Source organism: Falco cherrug, chromosome 5, assembly GCF_023634085.1.
Source record: "Falco cherrug isolate bFalChe1 chromosome 5, bFalChe1.pri, whole genome shotgun sequence".
NCBI classification, from domain to species: domain Eukaryota; kingdom Metazoa; phylum Chordata; class Aves; order Falconiformes; family Falconidae; genus Falco; species Falco cherrug.
In genome coordinates this window covers 67,009,329-67,035,207 of record NC_073701.1, presented here as the reverse complement: position 1 = coordinate 67,035,207, position 25,879 = coordinate 67,009,329, and the positions used below count along the sequence as shown (strand labels likewise).

Here is a 25,879-nt window from a genome sequence, read left to right as displayed (position 1 = left end):
TTAACAGGATGGCATAAACTGCAGCACCAGGAATATTTTTATGAATGAAGCAAAGTCACTCAGCAATTATTTGCAGTAAGTATTAAACAAACTTCTGTTTCCTTATGCCTCTTTTGGTATGCAGAGGAAAGATTCTTTACAACATCAGAGACCTATTTTGGTAGTATTATACAGCAGACATATCATTCTGCAGTAACATACACAGCCGAATTTCCCAGAAGAGCGAAGAAGATTCTGTGTTAATAGTCAAATACCTTCACAAGCCAAAATGAAACCAGAGCATCTGCAAAAGCTAAGGTTAGGCTTAGCCTTTCTTATTTATATATTTATAAAAAGAAGTTTCTCTAGAGGTCAGTTCAAAGCACAAACCTAATTCAGGTGCTTTAGGTCTTGCCTTGGGCAGAGGACTTCTCCCTGTCACCATTCACTTATTCATGGTTCTTGGCCTTCATTCTTTTGTGCAGTAATTTCCCACATACCTGTCCTCCTTCATTCCCTCTCGAACCCAGTGCCTGCCATTCGGCTACACAGATACTAGAACATACATATTTTATTCCAGACCTTTAAACAAGACTTTAAGTGAGCTTTGCCACTAAAAAGGGTAATTTCTAGCCTTAGTCAGCAAAATTTGGGTCATGCATAATTCAAATCCTTTCGGTGGCTTTTTTTGCAATTACTGTTTCTGCAAATATGTGCTTATATATATTAGACCTACATGGCCTGCAAGGATTAGAATGAATTGAGTGACTTCTGGAGACAGTCCTGAAAACCAGAGGAGATGGTTCATTCAAAACCAAATCATAGTATCCCAGTTTATTATTGTTTCTTAAGGAAAGCCAGGATAGTGTGTGTGTGGGGGGGGTTATTTATTTGTTTTTTGTTCTACACAACTTATCTTTCCATGAACCTGGATGAGCTCTAGCAAATGCACTGCTGACTGTAGCCAGGCACAACAGGCGTTTCTGTGGATATTTTCTACAAGATAATGAGCACAGCCATGTTACACTGGGTAGTACAACTTTTGGTGTAAGGCACATGAAAAAGAAAAAATGAGAAATACAGCCAATGACTCAGCATAATTAAGAATCTCTTGGACTTCTTACACTAAGGCATATAGGTTAAACCAAGTAGGGAGTTTACACCACTTTTACAAGCAGGATTGCGTAATTTTCTCATGCTTCTTACAATCAGACCTAAGGGAAGAAGTGGGCTCTGGTTGTCTGCTCAATGTGAGAAGACTTTGGCTAAAACACTCAGGCCCCAGATTAAGAAAGATGAGCAGCTATGTAGTGGGTCAGACAGATTAATTTCCTACAGTAAATAGAAATTGGATTATCGTAATTATAAAGCATATGGGTTACTCATCTAATGTCATAAAAATAATTTGGGGAAGGGAGGGGTTTAAGATATTTCCCAGCAGCTTGCTAAGACTGTAGGAGCAGTTATGTTGTTCTGCAGGCTACTTATTGTATAAGAAAAGATAAGAGAAACTCACTCAGTCCCAAACTCTGTTGTACATTTTTAGCATATTTCTCACCTAAGACAATTTCCAGAGTAGCAGCCTTTAAGTCCCCTGACATAGGCATTTATCCAGGGTTGAGTGATACCGGCAGCCCCCCAGGCACCTTCCTGTGCCTTACCTCCCCACCATTCAGCAGGTCAGTCTCTAAAAGAAGCAAATACTGCTGTTATCATCATCCTTCTCTTAAGATAAGCACTGCAGCAGTGGAGAAGGGATTTGCACTCAATTGAATGTTCTTGACGTCTACAAAACTTTTTGCGTATAAGAGTTTGGGGAACAGCCAGCAAGAGCTAACACATTGAGAGGGACAGATGGCGTTTGCTTTGTTCACTTTAGCGCATAGTTGAGGCTCAGAGCATTTTAAACTTAGGAGCTCACATTGTGTGGTACCTGAAGAGGCAGGGAGAGCTACTCAGGACATGTATGGAAGTCATTTTAAGTTGCCTCCTCCTAGGTAGCAGGTGGAGAGCACTGCTGGAAAAGGCAGGCCTCAGTAGACAACATGAAGTTTTCTGGTACAAAGTGACCCTGCGCAGGTGATAACCCTGCCATGGCAACCTTGGGCTCCAGACAGAATTAATGTCATATCCCAGAGAATACACATCTTAATTTACCCTTGTCTCAGAGCTCCAGATTTCTGCTCACGCTGCACAGGATAGTACAAGTGATGTGAGCACAAGGGGTATTGGAGAGCACTTGTTTCCCCTGTTCCTGGCAGCCCTCCCTTCATCGCGACTCATGGAGCTGTGCCTTACGTTACAGCACACATGAGCAGGCTTTAATACCACCTCAGTCTGCTCAAATGTGACCCTCGTACGGTACATTTAGGTGGGCTTTTGATTTGTAAGAGCAGCCTTGCTCGTGCAGTAAGAAAGAGCACTGCCAAGCGATCTCTTTTTAATTCCAGTCCTACTGGTGAAGAGTTGAACAGAGGCAGAGATGTACAATGAACGTGCTCTCCCTGCTTCAATTCAAATGCTCTCATCTGCTTTAGAGCCTAATGCCCCCAAGGTGTGACAAGTGTTTGCAGAAACATGAAACAGAACAACTGTTAATTAAGGCATGTACAGGATAAAGAGGGAAATTATATTGCATTCCATTTCCATGAAGTATGCTTGAGAAAGCAGAGGTCCAGGACTTAAATGCTTTAGTTCACTATTACCTCTGCAGTCTGATTTAGGCAGGTTCAATTTTTATCTAAACAAGCACAAAATTCTACAAGTGAGGTTCTTTGCTGTGCCAGCTCACCATCCAGGCTGAAAAACAGCTGAAGTAATTTTAAAATGTCTTTCAGCTTGAGTAGGTCTGGTGACCTGTGGTTCTTCAGCTAATTATAAGAAGCTGACGGTCGCCCTCCTGCCTCCTTTCCCTCTCTGGCTTCTTTCCCCACCACGCGCTCCACCAGCAAGTACACAAACATGCTCTTCATCTCTTATGGTTAGCAAGGGAGCACCAAACAGGGTTTTTTTCCCCAAAAATTATTTTCAACCCCCTGAAGCCTCCTGGCCCTCCTTGCGGCCTGCCCACCATAGGGTGTCCAGGCTGGAGGGGGCAGTGACAGCCGCCCCCGGCTGGGGGCACCCCGGAGAGGCGCTTCGGGGCAGGGCGGGGCAGGGCGTGGTGGATAAGGGGTGTGGCCATTGAGGGGATGCTGCCACCTTGCAGCTAAATCCGGGTGTGAACCCAGATGTCCCCCAGTTGGCACATTCGGTTCGGCAAACCAAGCTCATCCTGCTGGTTTCTTTCACAAACCTCAATGATTTGTGTAAGTCCCTGAGACTCTTCAACTTTGCCTCATCTATGCCTTGAAAAATAATACAGAAACATGGAGATGATGGTGATGGTGATGATGATGATCACTGTGTTGCTTTCTTGCAGATCATTTTTACTAAGTTCCTGAAAGCGTAGAGTTACAGACTGAAATCTAAATTCATGAAGTTATAGATTGCAAAAGACACTTTCATTGTTCAGTACATTTGCTACTCACTGAACATTGTTCCTTACAGTGGTTTATCTCAGGAGTTTTCTGTTACTCTATAATTCATGGAATTCTGAATGAAATGATTACTAAGAAAAAAAAAAAACCAAAAAACAAACAAAACAAAAAACAAACAAACAAACAAAAAAACCCCACAAACCCAAAAAAACATGAACACAAGGCTCACTATTTCAGTATTTGTGAAATAAGTTTATTTCCCAGCATGTCTCTCTCTTTCAGCACCTCTCCCCATTTTTTCCTTCTCTTCAAAAAAGTAGCAAGTGAAGGCACTGGTAAAAATATCTTTCTCAGCCTTCACACAACAGAAAAAATCCATCAAACAAACATCTCTTTTTCTCAAATGGTTCAAACAACTGGAGAAATATCCTGTTTTACAGGACAAGGATTTTTTTAGCTCTACAATGATCTTCAGGAACTGAAGAGTAAATAGTACATGCCTACTAACTGTCCTGTTCCTGCTTCATAGGGCTGCTGTGCCTGACAGCAGTAAAAACTTTTTTTTTTTCCTTTTCCCCCAAGGCTTATGTCTATAGTATTTATGTATATTTGTGGAAGATAATAACTGTATACACAGATATGCAAAGCTGGTGGCAGCATTATTCAGCACTGACACTTAGCAGAGTTATCAGTAAACAAATCTGCACCATCTATACATTACAATGAGAACTCCCAGGGCATGATAAAGCCCTATTACTATCTCAGCATCTCATTTTTTGCTTGATAATATACATGCATTTTCAGCGCTTCTGCCTAAATGGCCCAACACAGTCCCCACTGAATTTGCAGATTCCGCTGAAAAAACACTGGCAAAACATTGGTTCTGCTGAATATTAGTAAAGGTAAAAGCTGTCCCCTTGGCCCACCAGCACCACTGGATCAAAAGTCCATATGGGTGACAGAACTCAGAAAATAATCACCGTCTACTGGCAGTTTAGAAATATGAATAACACCCATGGGCAAGATCTTTTAATAGTGTAAATTTAAATAGTGTCAGTAAATTCAGGTTGTGCCAAATAAAAATTGTCTTTTGTGTTCAAATAGCATTGGAGAAAAGCTTTAAGTAGTAATTGCAAAGAATAACAAAACTGCTTGGCTTTGCTTGTTTCTATCATGTATGATTTATGCAGTATGCATACCTGCTGTGTAAGATTTTCTACACTGCATATTTCTGTTAATCTGTTATGTATGGCACTGGTAATACTGTGTAGAATTACTCCTTATGAATATATAGGAAAACTATCCTTAGTGTAATTAAACTTCAGATTGCTGGAAGTACTACATCTAGCAAGATAAGACATTCCAACCAGCTCTTTTGTTTTCCTAGTAAGCAATCTCTGATTTTGTATATCAAGGTACTCAGAGGAAAAAATTGCCATATAAAAGCACTGTTCTTCTGGGAATGCACCATAGGATTACAGTTTTCATTCTTTTTCTGTAAATGTATTTGAAGAATTTGAAGCCCAGATCTCACAACACTTCTTTCTTTCAAAAATAATTGCATTATTTCCAGAACACAGCCAGGGCTTACAGGTTCTGACCACAGTTCTGCTACTAGCTGCCTTTCTAGGCATGGGAAAGTCATGACTGCATTTGTTTCCCTGTTGAGAAAAATGAGCTTAACAACTGTCATTTGTTTCCCTATTGAGAAAAATTAGCTTAACAACTGTCTGCTACACAGAGGTAATAAAAGAAAGTATTTCCTCTGCGTGTTGATATTCCCAAGTGAAAAAAAAGTAGCATGAGAAGGATATAAGAACTACCTTTGACATACATGGCAAACTGTTCTAAACTGAAGCAGGGCAATTTCCTTGGCTTCCAAAAAAAAAAGAACCCAAAGACAGGCTAAAGGTCCCTTTGAATCTTCCTAGCACTGAATGTTGCCCAGTTCATTCAGAAGATCTTGGTTTAGTATTTATAAAAATAGTGTCGTTATGTATAAACTGGACACACAATTATGCCTCTTCCCCAGACAAGTGTGTGTCTTTTTTTCAGACATGATTCCCAATAGGTTGAGTAGAGCAAAAATACCAAGGCATAAATGAGCATTTCTCACAAAAATGCTAAATTTTTAGGAATCAAGATTTAGCTCCTTATGTTTTTAATGAATGCCACTTCAGCATAAACCCAACAATCTGTAAGCTAAACTTGTTATCTCAAACAACCCCATTTTTTTCCCTCCAGACGTTTCCGCAGACAAGATGTTCGACATGGAAATGCAGCGCAGCAGTGCTTTGGCCAGCAGTTCATTGGTAAACTACTCACACATTTATGAATTGTTAGCAAATACGTGGAGCAGAAAGCACAGACTTTGCCAAGAGTATGAGCCAGACCATGATCTCACCTGAGGTTTTTTACTGGCATATTCCCATAATAAGTTATAAGAGACATAGAGATGAGCCCATGTCACCCAGGTGTAAGAATGACTTTGTTTCGATGGCAGGTTGGGTGCATCCCATAGTGTTCATGCAGCCCTGCCATTCAGACTAGGGATGTGGTTAATGCATCGTAAGGGCTTCCAACACACATGCAAGCGGAAAAATGGGACAGGGATAAGAAATAACAGGGCTGAATCCTGAAATGAATATGAAATACTGCCAGAGCACTCAGCCAGAACTGAAGGAGCTCTGTAGCATAGACACGGGCAATGACATGTCAGAACACAAATGTTTCTTTGTGATCATTATCAAGATTTGTCCTAAAAAAAAATATAATTAAAAAAAAAATACTGTGTCTTATGCTTTTGTCCAGACCGTGGAAAGTGATGATTTCAAACACTGGTATTGGCAATGGCAAAACAGACAGAAAACAGTTGCCTGGACATCCTCAGTATTTTGTAGGATAACACCCAATGCACTTACAGAAGAAAAAAAATCAAATATAAAAGGTTATTTTAGATAGATAACCAGAGAAAAATTATTTAGGTATATATTAGTTATTTAACCAGAGAAAGCATCATTAAAATTGATGTCCATTGTAATATACAGTAGATTTTGGAAAAGTATATTCCAATATGAAATACTAATTACACAGTAAGTTTAAAATACCATAAGAAATCACAGTGATATCAACCCCTGTATTTTTAAGGGTGTAAAATTGATTGGTCTCAAGAATATTTCTCACTACTATGGAATAAGATGATTTCATTAATAAGGGCAATTGATCACTAGTGTAATATCTAGCTTATCTTCCTCCAGATATTTTGTTGGATGGAAAATCAGAATTGAGTTTTGATTAATTTCATTCACCTTGGTTTTATTAGCACCCTTGAGCCAAAACTATACATTCATTTTCCAGGTGTATAACGTGGACATGTATAATATTGGTTAGGGCAGTAGAGTTTTTAAGAGTTTCATTCTGCAAAAGGTGTGTGCTCTCATTTTTATCCCTAAAAATATTTCATTATTTATTATATTTAAGCATTCATCGAATCCTCCTGTTTCACTGAGTGAAAATGAAATAGATGAACTATTCATAAGAACCATGCACAAGCAATTAGCAGTGTGAAACACTGAAATTTGTTTCTCTGTGCATAATCTTAGCTGAATCATGGCACAGTTTGGTCCCTTTATCTCAGGAACAGATCCTGTGAGAGTCTGAGATGATGGAAAAATTCATTTCGCAGGTCAGACCTTAACCAGACACTACTTTTCAGTCACTATCTGGTTGGATCTGAATTGAACTTCACTCTTAAAAGTAAATACACCCTGCATATGGGGACTAACAAGTATTGGCAGTAGCACATACTTTTAAAACTTTTGTTTTCCTTCCAGGCGAAGTCCTAGAGAAGACTGAGGAGCGCCTTGTTTATGGGATAGAGTACAACAGCACCCTTCTGGAGTGCACCCCTCGGACCTTACAAGCAAAAGTAATCTGGCTTGTCCAGCGAGCACATGACACCAAGAAGGAAGAGGTAAATATGCTTATATACTAACATTTTAAGTAAAAGAGCCTACTGTTAGGAATATTACATCTTCACTGAAAGGCCTGTCATCAACTGCTGAAAGGTACACGCGTGTCAGGGAAAATCATTATGTTCATTTGCTCTGTTGAATTAACAGACCTGAGAATTTCATCTGGTGATTGCATTCAGCATCTTGATTGCAGATGTTAGAAATCTAGTGAAGCCCGATTTAAGGTCTCAAAACAAAAGAGAATCCATCACTTCTCTTGGTACGTTATTGCAGAGGTGAAATGTGCACATATCACTCCGAGTGTTAGTCTAGTTTAACATCTATTCATTCCTGCTGCCTCACCCATTACATTACAGAATGTTCTGAAAAGAGGTGTTGGTAGATTCTTTGCCTCTTTCACATATATTTCGCTATTATAAAAGTGCTTTGTAAGCGTTACTATATTTACCCCTCAATACCTCTTTGATGCACATCAGTGTAGCTGTCTCCACTTAGTATGTGGAAAGATGTAGGGAGACAAGCCTCAGACTGCCAAAGGATAAGGATGGTTGCCTTACTGCCTAGCAGCTAGGCTCTACTGCAAATGTGAGACCCCAGCTCAGACACAGACATCTGCACATCTCAGGAGTGGGACTCATCTGATTGTTAGAAAATGTGCCTACTTACAATAAAGAGATCTACCCAGGAGCTTCTCAATGTAGGCTGCCTTTGAAGTCAGACTAGATGGTGGTGCAGTTATAGCCAGTGGTATCACCTCATGCTAAACTAGACAGCTTCATTTGGTAAAGTAAAAAAATTACTAGTAAACCACCGCATACAAAAATATACAAAGTAACCAAGGATGCCACACTGTGCTTTAAATATCTAAAATCAAGCAAGAAGAATGTCATCCCTATTTCAGGCACATTTTTTGCCTGAAGTGTTGTCCAAGTGCCAGATCTTTGCACGGTTTTTCACACTTGGTATTTCCTCATGTATTTAGCTGGAAGTTCCCTATCTATGCATAATCATTCTTACAATAGAACTATTAATCAGGTCTTTCACAGAAGGTAGTGAACTGTGAGGTGGGGAGGATGTCCTACTATATACACATTTTATTGGATACAGCAGCTCAGATACTGGACGCCAGGAGCGTAAATTTGAACAGACTCTAACCTTCCAGTATGTCTCTATACTATTAAGACAGATTTGTTTTCATATTTCCTGCTGAAAGTTATTCAATTTTTCATGAATAATAATACAGTCATTAGAAAATGACAAATAAAAGCAGAAAGAAATAGAGTCATGGAGTCATAGAATCACAGAATAGTTTAGGTTGGAAGGGACCTTTAAAGATCATCTAGTCCACCCCCCACCACTACCATGGGCAGGGACGTCTTTCACTAGATCAGGTTTCTCAAAGTCCTGTCCTTGAACACTTCCAATGATGGGGCATCCACAGCCTCTGGGCCATCTATGCCAGTGTCTCACTGGCAAAATTTCTTCTTTATATTCAAACTAGACCTACTGTCTTTCAGGTTAAAACCATTTCCCCCCATCCTATTGCTACAGCCCCTGGCAAAATGTCTCTCTCCATCTTTCTTAGAAGCCATCTTCATAGCTTGAAAGGCCACAACAAGGTTTCCCCAGTTCCTTCTCTTCTCCAGGCTGAACAACCCCAACTTTCTCAGCCTTTCTTCATGAAAGAAGCGTTCCAGCCTTCTGGTCATTTTCATGGCCCTCCTCTGGACCTGCTCCAACAGGTCCATGTCTTTCCTGTATTGAGGACCCCAGAGCTGGATGCGGCATTGCAGGGGAGGGGGGTCTCACAAAAGCAGAGTGGCAGATTTCCCCCCCCCTCACCCTTCTGGCCACGCTGCTGGTGATGCAGCCCAGGATACAGTTGGCTTTCTGGGCTGTGAGTGGACATGTCTGGCTCTCATCCAGTTCTTCATCCACCAGTATCCCCAAGTCCTTCTCTGCAGGGCTGCTCTCAGTATTTCTCTTCTGCTTAATATTCAGCACTTTACCATTGAATAGAAAGATGAGGATTCCGTTGTCCTGGGTGCTTCTGATGGTTGGATTAGAGAGCTCAGCGCTCCCTGCTTGCGAGCATCTGTGAATGCCTCTCTCAGGAGCTGTAGGGGGAACTCGAACACCAAACTCAGAACTGAGGCTGTAAGTTCTCCATGGTCCTGCAGTTATACAGATACCCATGAATGTTGCCTGAAAGGCATTTGTCAATGTACAAGAAAGTTCACAGGGATACTTACTACAGGTAAGCTGGCAAATGCACATTTGTTTTCCATCCAGTATTTTATCGGAATGTTTCAAGCTTACTCACCTCTGTGATTTAGCCCCAAGTGACTAACCCATCATGGGAAAACAGGAGACTGTCTGCTCCACTCTGTCCTCCCATGCTGGCCAGATACTCCAGAGTGCTTTCCTTTCACAGCTCCATTTCTTCTTTACTTCAAGTAAAATTTTTTGTTACTTAGAAACTGTGAATCTTGGATCTCTAATCTTCCTCTCAAAATTAAATATTGTATTCATGAATGTACAGTTCAGAAGTAATTGCTGTGATTGAATGTAATAGCAGAGGGCTGTGCTTTGTAACTGCATCAATTTGTTTTTCAGGTGAAGACTGATGATAGAATAATCAAAATGGATCTTGGCCTCTTATTCCTGAAGCTGCATCGGTTGGATGCAGGGACTTATTTTTGTCAGACGGTGGAACACAGCATTGTTCACACTGTCAGGAAAATCACCCTGGAAATAGTCGAGGAAGAACGTGTAGATGAGATGTTCAATAAAGACTATGAGGAGGAGATACCTCACAAAATGCCATGCCCGATGCAGAGCAGTATACCTCAGGCATCAAAGCCATGGTACAAAGAATTTCTTCAACTGATAGGTTACAGCAACTTCCAGAGGGTGGAAGAATACTGTGAAAAAGTGTGGTGTACAGATAAGAAGAGAAAAAAGCTGAAAATGTCTCCATCCAAGTGGAAATACGCCAACCCTCAGGAGAAGAAGGCAAGGATCAGGCCAGAGCATTACCGATTGCCCAGGAACATAGCTGACTCTTGATGGACAAATTCCATCGACTGTTTCTGAGCAAAATTTCAGTTGGACTTATGTAAGTGGGAGAAATCAGTCTTGGGTTTGGTAAATGACACAGGTTTATATATATAAAATATTGGGACTGAAAACAAAATTGCTATGGTAAGTTATACTGCACACTCGTGATGACTGTTTAGAAGCATTTTAAACAAAATCTTCTCAACTATCTGATTCAAAGTAGGTCAAAGCAGAGTTTTGCATTAGGGAGGACGTGACAATCTTCAAACTTCGAGTGCTTGAATCATTTTCCTGTGTGGACCATGCTTGCGCTGTATATTGTTGCACATGACAGCATATTTAACAAATTCAAATAGGTAAGCATTCACAAGTGGATGAAAAATATCTCTTTTCTTTGTTTCACAAATTTCTCCTGCTTCTGAAAGTTGCACATCTTGAGGTCTTTCCTTTTGATTGTGACCTGTCTGAGTTTATCACTGAGAACAATGAGTTGTGTTAATACAGTGTGCTGCTATCTCTAAAGGTAACAAAGGGAAATCCTATTTACTTCCCACCATTTTTTGCCTGATCCGTTATTTATGAAGCGCAGTGTGCTCTCACAGCTAAATAATATTGCCTAGTAACTTGGTGTAAGTAAAATGCATGCTGAGAACACAAACAATGAAATTATTCAACTTACCTATATAAAAACTTGGAATAAGGGTTTAGATAGAAAACGAGCCTATCTTGCCTCTAGTAAGGGACATTGAGTTGGTAATGACAGGAATTAAGGGAGTGCCCTCTTGTGGCAAAACAGAGCAAAAGCCAATATTATCATCGATTTTCTGAAGAAATGTGTATAGCAAAGAAGTATTACCCGGATCCACACCTGGTTTATTTTCATCACACACTTCTAGTCTCTATGTGCTAAATCCACAGGTTTAGAAGGCAGTGCTGGAAGTCATTTATACTGGAAAGACAGCATTTAAAGTAAGTAATGTTTTATATTGTTGATGTGCTTTTGGGGTAAAATGCAGTCATAAAAAGTTAGGGTGCAGATTAGAAACAAGAGCAGCTATATGCAGCTGTGTTTCTATAGGTTAAGGCTCTGCTCCAGGTAAATCTTTTCCTGATATGTGATCTCTGGCCAAAAGGGCTGCTTTGCTGCTTTTGTGAATGATACCAGGAAAGATCAAAGAACAAAATCACTTACAATCAAAGTCTTTCAAGACTGACTTAAAAAAAAAAATATTATATTTCTTTGAGTATAAGAGATGAGATGAAGAAAATGCAGAAAAAATAGCATTCCACTACTTAAGAAATCTGATATTACATTATGAACTGATCTTTTTAAAAATTGGAAATAATAATAAAAAAAAGATAGGGAGGTTAATAAACACAAATGAGTCACAAATGAGTTAACTCCAAATAAGACCCTGATGCCAACAGGGAAAATAACCAAGCTGATACAGATTTTGATGCCACCAAGAAACTATAGGAGGGACTCATCAGCCATGAAGAGGTTCACGTTTAGCTTCAACTTCTAATCAGGAAACAGGATATGGACTTAGCGGGAATTAACAGCCTGGGTAACAGAGATTTGCTAGGTTTGCTGTGTTAACAAATGCAGCAATCGATGCTAACCCAGTGTTTTCTAAACAGGCTGTGTGTGAGAGGATCTCTCAGCTGCTGGCAGGACCAGCAAGCCTTGCTGTGCTCCTCTGGGAACAGTCTGTCCCAGTGTTTGAAAGGAGCCCATGGGCACCCTCTGTCAGCAGCTGCAGTATGAGGAAAACAGGGATTCACCTTGTGTCACTATAATAGCAGATACATCTTTCGGCCAGGCAGTGTCAAGTAAATCAATTTATCTGAGGGTTTGCTTTGTTTAGCTAGAATGCCTGTCTAAGAGATGGGACTGGACACTGTGCACAGCCTTGCATGGATCTACGCAGTTGTTGACTTTGATCTTATGCAGGTGACTGGATAAACACACTTTTTTGTGACAGTTTAATGGAACTTAGTTGGAGTTAGGATTCTTTGTTGTGTGGAAAGTGCTAGCACTAAAGGCTGTGTCAGAGAGAACATGCACAGAACAAGTATCCCAGATTTATACCTAATCCCGATACAATCCTCACTGGCATCCTTGATGGAAAACTGTTAAAACACCACTGAAATCCATTTCTGATGAATTATGGAGTCTGCTTCCTCTCAACAGTAATGGGAGCTATATTTTACTTTTTCTGATTCATTTGCTACTATCTAGTGCCAAATGTACTATTAACGGACTATTAGAAACGAATAACCGCATCTCAGCCTGACAGAACAACTTTGTGTCCCATTCTCTGAGATTTCAGATGGAAATCATGTGATACGCAAACCAGGAATCCTGATTTAATATGACAGTATGTATTTTTAGCTCCCCATCTCCTTAGCGGTTACATGTGGAGAATTGCATTAAATCTTTACTTACCTTTTAAAATTTAAATTTCTAGCTCACACTTTGCTACTTTCATGGTTGCAATGCCTGTGAGAATTCAGAACTACAAGGTCTTGTTCAAAGAGTGCTATGACATCTATGGAAGAAGAGAAAGAGCGACAATGTATTTTGGAAGGATACGCACAAATGTGCTCATACACAGACAATGTTATTTAAAATGCTTCTTTGTATATTTGGGGGGCATTGTCTGCTTCTTTTCATTATGAGTTTGATGTATTTTGTATGTGCATGAAGTGGTCAAATTATAAATATAATTAAGAACCATATTTGGCTGAAATAATCTGTATTATTCCTCATAATTTATTTTCACCAGACAATATGACTATGTGCAGATCAGTAGTCACACATTATTTACAGATGCCCTTTACTGTGCATTTTATGAGCAGAGATCTCAGATCAGGACAGAGGGATGTTAGTATACAGTAACCAAGTGGGAAACTGTGGCACAGGATAATGAGTAACTTTAGTCTATTAATGTCAGGTAGATTTGAGAAAGCCATGATTAGAGCATCATCTGCTGCATGAATGTATTTTGAGAGTGGAACATGGTCACTTAAACACAGAATCAAAGAATCACAGAATGGGCACAATTGGAAAGGACCTCTGGAGATTATCTAGTCCAACTCCCCTTTTTAAAAATAAATAAATAAAAAAAAACCCCATCACAAACACAGTCCCCAACTACCACAAATTATGCACTTGAGTTTCTTGCATTTGGGGAAATGGCAGGGGTCAGCACACCTGGAGTTTAGGGGATGAGCCTCACCCTGGGAAAAAACCCTGCCTGATCATGGTGTCTCCCCTGCCAGGTAGGAAGATTCTAACTAATGGAATTCACAGAGAAACAACAATTTAGATAACTCTTTGAGCTCTGCCCTGTGTCCTGATGAGGGACAAGCCAGATCGCTTGGACTAAATACTTTGCTCTTGCTTTTGCTCTTTTGCTGTCAATGAGATGTAAATGCACCACCTTGTACAAACTACTGCAACTCTCAGATTCTGTTTGGACATGAAGCCAGAAGACTGCTAGCCTGCCATGAAATTCCTGGCTCAAAACAGGCTTTTAGGTTCTACACAACTTTTCTGTAGCACAAAAGAGATCTCTTTACGTAAGCAAGAAAGAAAAATAACTGCCCTACATCAAGTACCTGAATAGCAGAGTTAACAGAAGAAGCGCTTGCATTAACATAACTAGCGTAGTTACAGAGTTTATCTTGTTCTTTAATTTTCTTCTAATTTTGGGGGAGGGGGGGAAATCAGTTTTCTTTTCCCCTAAAAAAGCAGTCTGTCAGTTTCCCTAAAAAGTCCATTAATCTCCTTATCCTACCTTGGAGCAGTGAAGCTGAAGTTATTTATGCAACTTTATGTCTCTGGGTCCAGAAGGCACAAATGTCTCTGAAAGCTGCACTGTCCAGATAAGAGGCACTGAAAGTGAGCTTTTCTACATCTGTAACCTAGCAGGGTGCCCGCAATTCCTATCAGCCCAGGAATCCTGTTCAATTCACCAAACTACTGCTTTTAAAGGAGAATTCATGTCCAGTTAACACAAGTATTTATCATAAATGAAGACATGATTGACAAGTCCTGCCTTTGGGTAAAATTTACTTCTCCACCAGTAATGAGTGATTTTTATTTTTTTTTTTAAATTTTAATTTCTTGAAGAAATAAGCTATCTGACTAGCAGTGCAAAGAGAAAAATGGCAGGGCTGGCAATGTCAAGTAAAGCTACCGGTAGCTATGAGTTAATCAACATTTTACAGTGATGCACACATTTCCAAACAAATTTACCAAACATCAATCTAATCCATCACTGTAATCTCATTTCACAAAACAACTTTGCCCCCTTGAGCTATGACCCTCCTGTAATGTTGAACCAGGAAACAGATTGTTAAACCTTTTTACACATGTGCTCATAATTTGCCGAAATGAGAAGTGCAGGACTGAGCATAGTTGAATGTAGTTGGGGCAGGAGAGCCTTAGCTGCCCAGTTCCTAGCTTTCCTGAGATTCTTATCCATATCTGGAAAGAGCAGATTTAATTGCAGGAGGAGAAGCCTGGATTCAGATCCTGTTTCAGAACATCTGTGAGCTAAAGAGCCATTGTGAATAACTTGTTTCAGTAGACTTCCCCAATTGCAACACCCAGAAAACTCCATTGAAACAACCCATCTCTTTACTTGCACTGTCAGTTAATACAACTGCAGAATTTAATGCCTGTGACAGTGGGTTTTTCACATCTTTGAAAAGCCACATTTGAAGAAGTACAGTCTAGGATTACATTTAATGTGGATGCATTTGTATTTAAATTATGAACTCTCAGAACAACTCTAGCAAGTTTGAAATTCAGCATATCCAACAAAATCACACATACAGCCCATGATGATTTTTTCTCAGTCTGAAAAATTGCACTCACCCAGTGCCCTCACCATGGACTTCAAGCATGTCTGTGAAGGCACACAATAATGTCAATAACCATCATCATCATCATGATGCTGCAACAGCTGAAGCTTACTGTCTTCTCTTCCCATTAATAAGAGATGAAATTTACAGACCAATAGGCATGAGTAATGCACCATGAGCATTTTCTGCATTTGATTTTGTTATATGTTATTAATGATTAGAATTTGAAGAATGCACTGTGGACCTTGTCAGAATCAAGGTAATGAAAATATTCCACTTGTAGCTTTAACTCAGGCACACAGAACATTAGTACTTCATTAACTGCATTTTTTTCTGCTTAAATGTGTTAGTTACTACATTATTATTTTACAATCCTTAAAAAGAATGGATATTTTATAGTGCTTTTTATGTTCAAAATGTGTTTAGTTTCACAACAGCCACCAGAGAGATGAAAATACATTTTATCATCCCTTACTCTGTTGTTTACTGGAGCAGAAGCCTGTGGCCAGGCAAAGCTCCCCCACTACCCGATGCCGTGTCATGCTGCAGCAATGTAGGGTAGTGCCAGGTGAGTGGGCAAGTTAAATCAACACATGCAGTGCCACACTGAGACCCCAGCCTGGGCTCCAAAAGCAGCGTGTAAGGGCATGTTTGTATGAATCTTTTGGGTTGTTTTTTTTTTTCTGGCAGCTTAGGTTTATGGTAGTATCAGTAACACATCCTGTTCAGTCATTCCTGCTATAGGGTAGAAACTTTTGGAAGAGTATCAAAGTGAAAATTCAGAGGTTAGTAAGTCTATCAAGGAATATAAAGCCTCCTTACAGCAATGCCCATTCATGTTCTTGTCAGACTGAGTCTAGGGTACAGTCCATATCAATATTTAAAGCACAAGAGCCTGTGGTTGTTCAGGCTTCTTTGATTCAGTTTGGGTTTCTTGTTGTTTGTTTGGGTTTGTTTTTTTGTTGTCGTATTTTTTTGAGGGGGGGATAAGGTGTTGGGTTTTATTCATTTGTATGTTGTTTCTTTTTTTATTATTTTTCCTCATAATTGTTGGAGAAAAATACAATTTTTTAGATTACTATCTATCAGGTCCTTCTAAGATATGTTCATTAGGATGAGATGATTCACCAGTTTAACTCCACCACAATGCTTTAAGGTAATCAGAAAGAACATTTCAAGCTAATTTTTGGCACAAAGTAAATACTCTAAAGCATCAGAGCTACCAATATAGCTGGTAGTATGGTAACTACTTCTAAGCAGTTTTGTCTTAGAGAGCTAGCAATTAAAGCTAGTGGGGAGGATGAAGTTGACAGCATTCATCAAGAAATGTATTGGGGAACAGTTTTTTAAAAGCAGAAAGTGATTATTCAGAGGTCATATTTCATCAGATACTAAGTTTAATAAGAAATCATTGTTATTTAGATTTGCTTGGAAGCTAGGGGAATTAAGTGCTCACTCACTTGTATACCACATTTCTGTGAAAAAAGATATTCATAAACCTGAAGTATAACTTCCAAAGAATACCTGCTTTTCTATGTTCCTGCATTTTAATAATTTTGAAAAAAAGCAGAGATATTTTTTTAACACCTAAAAAATTTAATAATTTTTCAAAGTGCACTGACCTTTTAATAGTATGTTCATTGTAACAATTCATTTAACCTCCAGAATGTAAAATATTATCTTGAAATAATGAATGTTCCAGCCTAGAACATTACCATTTCTGTTCTGCATTCTGGCTTTTTGCCTATTTTCCATACTTCTGTGGCATTGTTTTCCGAGTTTCATTAAGTGTTACACTGGGCAAAGAGAACTGTGAACTGGCAGATGAATATTCGGCTGTTGGTGTAGGATTATATAATGATATGAGAACTGCTCACCCCCAGAAGCTTTTAGAAAAGACCTTGAACTGTAATTTGTTATCATAGTTCCTGTGCCTGGGTAGATTATGAATTGGTGAATTGTGGGGGGATTTTTGATTGCATAGAGAATATGCTCCAGAAAGGCAGAAATAACCTTTTGTTGCCTTAGAACAAAAGAAGAAAAGAAAAAAGAAAAAAACATATTTCAAAATGTTTTCCATCCCATTCATTCTTTTCAAAGCACTTAAAATGCACAAATTAGGAATCCACAGAGAAGAAATAGTTACAAGGGTGGCCTTTTGGGGGCTTCCTCAGTGCTTCGTGACTGGTTAACATGGCCACCTGCTGCATCTTTCGTGGCAAACACATGGCCAGTATGAACTCAAGGTCTCCATGTCCTCTTCTGTAACTGTCAATGGGGCTGAAGCTGCCAAGAGGATTGCCCTTCTACAGCTTGTGCCAGGGAGCATGTCCCAGTAGAGATGATTTTTACCACTGTTTGTCTTCAGTGTTTTTAAGCGCAGCTCTGCTCTGATCCAGGGAACCAGGCAACACATGGATTGTGAAGTCCTGTAGGGGACATTGCAAAAGCTACATGGTGAGAGCCAAGCATCCCGGATTAGAGGACCTGTTGGTGAGAGAGAGTTGGATGTAGGATGACTGGTAGGGAAGCGGGTGGACAATGCAGGGAACCATTTCTCACTCACAACGACTATTTGCAATTCACTGCATTTGGTATAGTACAATGCAGGAGAAGGCGGCAGGAAAAAGAAGTATTTGTTAGTAACTTCTGTAGTTTGAATTTTCCTTCTTGGAGAGCTGGTGTCACAGAATTAAAATTAAGCAAATGCACCATTTGGTCAGCAGATGCCATATGCTCCACAGAGCTCTCAATTGTAAAGCAGTCTGCACAGAGGGCCATCATGACTACAATTATGCAAAGCCCACAAAAAAAAAAATATCTATTAACCTGGTGGGAGCTGAATATGCATGCAGGTTACACTTTCAAAGGCTACAGAGGGATCATATTTATCCCCTATTGTATTTAGGCTACAGGGGAGGTGGGCTTTCTTCCCTCTCACTAGGCATAAGGCTGTAAAAGACTTTCAAAGGTAGGAGAGCTGAAAAATGGACTGTGATCTCTTTCTGGTCCCATATTCAGTCCATCCCCTACACAAGAATGGGGTCTTTTAAGCCACATTAAAACCAGTATCAAATGAAGCAATTAGTCTATTTTTGTAATCATGAACAAAAGCCATGTTGTGGGAAATCTCTTCTAACCTGAAACTGAACCTTCCTGTCATCAGCACAACAAAGGCCCTTCTCCTCACACAAGGTTTAGACAGGCAAATAGACCAAGGTCTGGTTAATCAAGGACATAGTCAAGGGAGTGATTTGTGCAGCACAGATGGTGTGTCTTTCTTTAATGCATACAAGACATTTACCTTAAGTCAGTAAAACTAACCTGCTGAATCTACAACCAGTAGATATTTTGTACCAGATTTAAAATAAGTTGCTTCTAGCTTTGCTTTCTTTGGAGACAAACTATTTTGTTTCTTCCAGCAAGAGCTGGTTATCTCCTAACACGACAAGTCCAGGGGGCACACAACAAGAGGCATTTGTACAGATCGTAGTCCTAAGAAGAGGTTTACCTCTCACATGTTGTCTGTTCATACTGGATGTACCACACGAGTGCTGCAGGAACAGAAACCAACGTCTTATTATCATGTGCGTTTTGTGATGAGACTTTTTTGTAAGGCGTGCAATGTAAGGATTATCAAATACATGGCAAAAGAAGAAACAGTTCCAAGAACATATTTCGGGCAATTAAACTAGGTCCTTGTGGCAATGCCTTCAAGCTATTCTGCAATATTGTGCAAAGCAGCAATTTATTTCCAGCCTCTTCTTTAATTACAGTAGCAGATAGCTACCACAGAGATCTCTATGCTAAGCAATCTCTCCATATTTTCATTTATGCTACTCCAAGGACCAGATTTCTGTTCAAAGGAAGACTGATTTTAAATCAGAGGCAGGATCTCATAGAGACTGAACATCTTCACCACCACAAGGAACACTTTGCTTTCCATTCTACTCGGAATTCTTTGGGACTTTCTACCACAAGCAAATAGCATAATCTCATCTGGGCTCCTTTTCTCATGAAAGGTTGGACCAGATAGTCTTTCCAGATCCCCTCCAATCTGGGCTGGTCTGTGATTTTGTGATCCTGTGAATATCACAGTTCAATTAATTACACCACATTTAGTATGTGTTGAACACAAAGTAAAGATGCTTATGTCTTTCTCCGGCTTCAGATTTGTGTGCCAGTCATTTGTAAAATCTTTCTATTACTTGGTCCTCAAAGAGAGATGTCACAGCTCGGCAGGGTGTGACATTATCTTTAAGAGGAAGCACTAGGTGAAAACAACATTTTCTTTGGTACCTCTTAATATCCAGGTTGAAAACTGAAGATGACTTCTCTGCTGCATGTTTTTTGCACATATAATGCCTTGTTTCTCCAATTTCTTACATCACTACAGTACTAGGTACTGAGGAAAAAAGTGAATGCAGATTTATTTGTTGACTGAATGAAGTTCCAGCTTTCAAAAAGATGAAGTTAGAAGGAAATACTTCACACGCCTTAGTAATAGCAATGACAGCTGCTGAGAAACCCATATGATCCAGCTAGGCCTTAGCCATGTATCACTTTCCCACTCCTCTGTGAGATATACTTGGAGAGCTGCTCCTGATCTGTTAGCTCCACTGTTAATTCTTCTGAGTTCAGAAGATGTCCAGAATAGAAAAAAACTCACCTCCTGGTAGGCCTGAGTCACAATGATGAAAAGCTGATACTGTTGGTAGCCCTGGCATACATACTTACTACAAGACTTGAAAGCAAGCCCTGGAGCTACTGCAATTATCAGAGCTTCCCAGGCATCAAACACCTGATGGATCTGCCAAACAATAACATAAACAAGTCAGAATTTCATCATTAAAGAACAACATTACTCTGAGTTCAAAATGCCTGCTGTTTAACATGTAATGCAATTAAGCAAAGTTCACCCAATGGATGAATAGGAAATTTGATGATCAGATTAGCTGATGCCCATGGGGTATGCTGAAGGCTTATCAGATTTCACGTGAGGAATCAGAAAGAAAGTTCTTCCCATGCAACTCTATGCAGGCTTAGTTCTGTCCCGCTTTTCTTCATTTTGTTTTCCCTGCAGAAGGGGATTATTTCTGCTTTCCATCATTACATTATCTGAAGATAAAATTAAAAGCTTTAAGAACTTCATAAAGCTCATAACTCCCTGAGTAATCTGGTAGCCTTTTACAATGGACTGACTATGTTGGTGGATAAGGGAAGAGCAAGTGATGTCACCTCTCTTGACTTCTGTAAGGTCTTTGATATGGTACTCTACACCATTCTTACCTCTAAATTAGAGAGATATGGATTTCATGGATGGATTATTAGATGGATAAGGAGTTGGCTGGGTGGCCATGTCCAAAGAGTTACAGTAAATGGCTTAACATCCAAGTGAAAACCAGTAACAATTTGTGTCCCTCAAGGGTCTGTACTGAGATCAATGCTATTTAATATCTTCATCACCAACAGAGACAGTGGGATTGAGTGCACCCTCAGCAACTTTGCGGATGACACCAAGCTGAGCGGTGAAATTGATTCACTAGAGGAAAGGGGTGCCATCCAGAGGGACCTTGTCAGGCTTGAGGAGTAGGCCCATGACAACCTCATGGGGTCCAGTAAAGCCAGGTGCAAGGTCCTGCACTTGGGTTGGGGCAATTACCAGCATCAGTGCAGACTTGGGGATGAATGCATTGAGAGCAGCCCTGCAGAGAAGGACTTGGGGATCTTGGTGGACAAAAAAGTAGACAATGAGCTGGCAACATGCACTTGCAGCCCAGAAAGCCAACCATATGCTGTGCTGCATCACAAGAAGCGTAGCCAGCAGGTTGAGGGAGGTGATTCTGCCCCTCCACTCTGCTCTCATGAGACTCTGCAAGCTGCCTGGAGCACTGCACCCAGCCCTGGGGTCCCCAGTATAAGACATGGACCTGTTAGAGGGCGTCCAGAGGAAGGCCATAAAAATGACTAGAAGGCTGGAATGCTTCTCTTATGAAGTTGGGGTTTTTCAGCCTGGTGAAGAGAAGGTTGTAAGGACACCTTTCATGGTGGCCTTTCAAGCTATACAGACAGCTTCTAAGAAAGATGGAGAAAGACTTTTTACCAAGTGCTGCAGCGACAGGAGATGGGGCAACAGTTTTAAACTGAAAGAGGGCAAGTTTAGACTGGACATAAGGAAGAAATCCTTTTTTTCGTGAGACACTGGTACAGGTAGCCCGGAGAGGTTGGTAGATGTTCCAGCATTGGAAGAATTCAAGGTCAGGTTTGACAGGACTTTGAGCAACCTGATCTAGTGGAATGTGTCCCTGGCCACTGTAGGGGCAGTTGGACTAGATGATCTTTAATAGTCCCTTCCAAGCCAAACCATTCAGTGATCCTGTGATTCTATGACTCATAGTCCTACTGTATGTGTAAGCCGCATACGTGAGTTGTTCTTGTAACAGAGATGATATGAATCTGCTTCAGACAGTATGAGCTGAAGCTTTTAGTTAGGAGTTGCCCATCCAGTTCTAATGAAGGTAGTTAAAAGTTGTAATTATATATATGAACTCCCAGGGAACTGCTGAATTAGCTGATAATTACTACATATGGTACAATAACCTTGCCTGTAAACATCTGATATTTCTGTTAGTACCTTGATATTTTCCTACTCCTGCCATTTCTGTTTATATCATCAGTTTAAAACACTTTAAAGTTATCTGCAAAACTAGTCTATATTTTGGGTGTTCAGTGTGAAAGCCTTCATTCTGTTCCCAGAAAATGAGGATTTTACACTAGGAATTTTCTGCCTAGAATCTTCTATCTCTGCTATGACTGTATTCTCAAATCTCTTATTATCTCTATAAGGCTTTTCTTGCATCAGCAGTCTCTTGAATTCCCCTTATTTCTCCAGTGAACTTTTTTGAATTTTTATATTTAAAAATGTCATTTAGATGCAAACACCATACTAAGTAATTTACAGAAATCAGCTACAGACTTTCTTTTTAGCAGGGAGTGAGTCTTCTTCAGATCAGGGATTTAGCTTGAGGAACTTGAAGCTGATCTTTTAGCACACTTAGCATGTTTAGTATTCTTAAAAAAGAAATATCAACAGCTGATTAGATTTGCACAGCAATGTGTTTGGACATGTACAAACACAAACTGTGAACCAGTTTTGGAAAAACTCATTGTGGATTCTGAAAGGTAGCTTATACGCTTAAGCCGTCATCTTTATTAAATGATACTGCATGGTAATAGGCTACATACATACATCATTTGGTATTTAACTAGACTGCAGGGTTAAAATAAACCCAACAAACATTTAAATATCTATAGAACTATACAGAAAAGTAATGCAGACAAACACATTCAGAGAAAATTTTTTTTACTGTATAGTTTCTCCAGAGTCTCATTTCTGAGGCACAGCTTAATTCCTTTGGATATACCTGAAAGATAACCAGTGAAAATGCAATTACGTTACTCAGTAAATAAGCGCCACTTACTTCCTTAAAAGAACTAAGAATGTCACTTTTGCTACTTGACGTTGCAAACCAGGACAGCTGTAACACATAACACTCTTGCAACAGCTACATGCATCAGAGAGAGGGAGCAAATGAGCAGCATAATCTATCAAGTGTGCTATTTTAATTAGGAAATTAATTTGTCCCCATTTCCATCCATAATCATGTTCTTAGCTTAAATTAGTTTTTGCCTTCCCACTAAACTAGCCCTGGCCCCTCACTACTTCCCCTACATACCTTTCTCAGCTGTATCTAATCAAGGGGTTGTGGGGTTAGCACCCAAGGATACTGAGGGAGCTGGCAGAGGAGCTCGCTGAGCCACTGTCCATCACTTATCAACAGTCCCAGCTCACCGGGGAGGCCGCAGCAGAAGGGGGGTCACCCTGTGTGACACCCTTCTACAAGAAGGGCTTGAAGGAGGATCTGGGGAGCTACAGACCTGTCAGCCTGACCTCAGTGCCAGGGAAGGTGATGGAGCAGGTCACCCGGAGTGCCATTATGCGGCATGTGCAAGACAACTGGGGGATCAGGCCCCGCCAGCGTGGGGCTGTGAGAGGCAGGTCCTGCGTGAGGAGCCCCATCTCCTGCTGGGACAAGGGGACCTGCTGGGTGGCTGAGGGAAAGGCTGTGGCTGGCGCCTGCCTGGGCCTTAGCGAAGCCTTTGGCACCGTCTCGCCCAGCATCTCCTGGAGAAGCCGGCTGCTCCCGGCCGGGCCGGGGGGGCTCTGCGCTGGGCACAGCCGCTGGGCAGGAGCCCCCAGCGTGCCCAGGTGGCCAAGGGGGCCAGCAGCGCCCTGGCCGCTGTCAGAAGCGCTGTGGCCGGCAGGGCCGGGGCAGTGCCCGTCCCCCTGTGCTGGGCACCGGTGCGGCCGCCCCTCGGGGCCTGGGCTCAGGGTCGGGCCCCTCAGGGCAGGGGGGACGCAGAGGGGCTGGAGCGTGTCCAGAGCCGGGCAGGGGCTGGGGCAGGGGCTGGGGCAGGGGCTGGGGGGGGGCGGCGGGGGGAGCTGGGGGGGTCAGCCTGCAGAGGGGGGGCTCAGGGGCACCTGGTGGCTCCCTACAGCTGCCTGGCAGGGGCTGTAGGCAGGGGGGGTCGGTCTCTGCTCCCAGGGAACAAGCGCCAGGACAAGGGGAACCGGCCTCACGTTGCACCAGAGGAGGCTTAAATTGAATATTAGGAAACATTTCTTCACTGGAAGGGTGGTCAATCATTGGGACAGGCTGCCCAGGGAGGTGGTGGAATCACCAACCCTGGAGGTGTTTCAACATGTAGAAGCAGTACTTAGGGACATGTTTTAGTGGTGGACTTGGTAGTCCCAGGTTACTGGTGCCACTTGATCTTAAAGGTCTTTTCCAACCTGACTGATTCTATGATTCTGTGAATTCAACAACTGATACAACTGGACAGGAGGCACAAGAGGGGCAAAGGACAGTAAGACAAAAAAAACCCCAACACACCAGAACAATGGGCAGCTGACGTGTAAGCTGAATTTGCAAAAAGTATCCATGACCATTTTACATATTCAGTTGCAATAGAAACAATTTGTTTTTTAAAACTCTTAGATTTCTTTGAGACCTATTTGTTTTCCAGAATTATTTCAATTATTTCCATGTGTTCCTTCCGTTTATGAATTAGGGACATAACTGAGGCTTTGTAGTCACATAAACATGTGTAACGTACATAAAAAATACACCTCAGAAAATGGTGGTGTGGAATATATATGTGGTTTGCCTAAATGTAAACACTTCATAAAAACTAAAGTAGTTGGGTACCCATTCACTCAGGTCCTGATTCTGACAACCAGAACCTACGTGGTGTTCCCTCCAGTACAAACTAAGCCTAAGAAATTATAACTGCTTTAAGTAAGTAGAAATAGCTAACACTCGGTGGAACTGGCCTGGCTGCTCTCATTGGTGCATTAACTGGTCATTGTAAATAGCTTTATTAAGATGATTAAGTCCAGAAACTGAGAATTCAGAAAGTCTTCTGACATATAGCCCCTTTACACTATAATTGTATAGGTAAAATGTAACCAATCTGAGTAAGAATCAGATTGCACAGCTTTCAAATAACTTTTTATCATACAAATACTTAAAGATCTAAAGATGTTGCATGAAAATTCTACCTGTGTCTGTCAGGAATAGCTGAAATTTATGAGCAATTAAGCACAAGTGAATGTGTTTCCAGTTTGGACTGGAAGTTGAGGAAGACACAGGAATCAAATATTCAGAACTAGAACTTTACACAAATAAAGTTAAAATACAATATACCACAAATCTAGGCTCAGTAAACAGGGCACAGGTCTACCCTTACCCCACCAGCTGAAAATCCACAAAATGGGACACTTGGGCTGCCAGTTTTCACCTCCTTTTACCAAAGCTCAAGGTCCTCTGGTGTGATTCTTACACAGCCTGCTCCAAAAATCTTTTACCTCTGATAATTAGTCTACAGTCATCTCACCTCCCCAGTGAAATAATTTGTTGTCTTAGAGTTATTTACAATCTCTTGCTAAGGCATGAAAAATGGTACTTGCAGCTGACCAACTGCAGGAACAGCTGGAACCCATAGATGATTTCAGGTTAAGTACTGTTTACCCTCTACTCTCTCAGCAAACCGCAATGTGTACATGCAGATATTTGCAGTGTTTGAAATGTGAGCATGAATTGTGGGAATGTACACAAGGTCCCATCCAGCATTCATATGAAAAGGGAGAAACATGAACTAAAGGTGCCAAAGAACAGGCTACATCTATGTTCCTGCTGTGTCTATTCAGGTCTGTGTTTGAGAGGTTCAAGATTAAGAAAAGACAGGATGTCAAAGTTACAAAACATATACATGGGCGAATTCTGCTTCTAAAGTCCATTGAATGCAAAGCAGCCACAAGATAGTGAAGCAAATTTGTAAAGAGTGCTGCAGAGGAGCCAGTGGTCAGTGGTCCATGAGGATACCGACAAGGCACATAGCAGTGGGAGAGAGGGTCCTGATGGCAGATGTAGATTTTTGGCTGGAGGCTTT

The 25,879-nt window shown here is 40.9% G+C and overlaps 1 protein-coding gene across 1 annotated transcript in view; it reads left to right on the top strand.

The window, feature by feature from the left end:
• The window catches only part of SEMA3E (semaphorin 3E), a 145,235-nt gene extending 132,003 nt beyond the window's left edge, over nt 1-13,232 (top strand). The window contains exons 15-17 of the mRNA XM_005443743.3: nt 5,703-5,770; nt 7,292-7,431; nt 10,049-13,232. Coding sequence (XP_005443800.1) covers nt 5,703-5,770; nt 7,292-7,431; nt 10,049-10,501 — 661 coding nt within the window. The 3' untranslated portion in view covers nt 10,502-13,232. The remainder of the gene's footprint in view (nt 1-5,702; nt 5,771-7,291; nt 7,432-10,048) is intronic.
• The last annotated feature ends 12,647 nt before the right edge of the window (nt 13,233-25,879 follow it).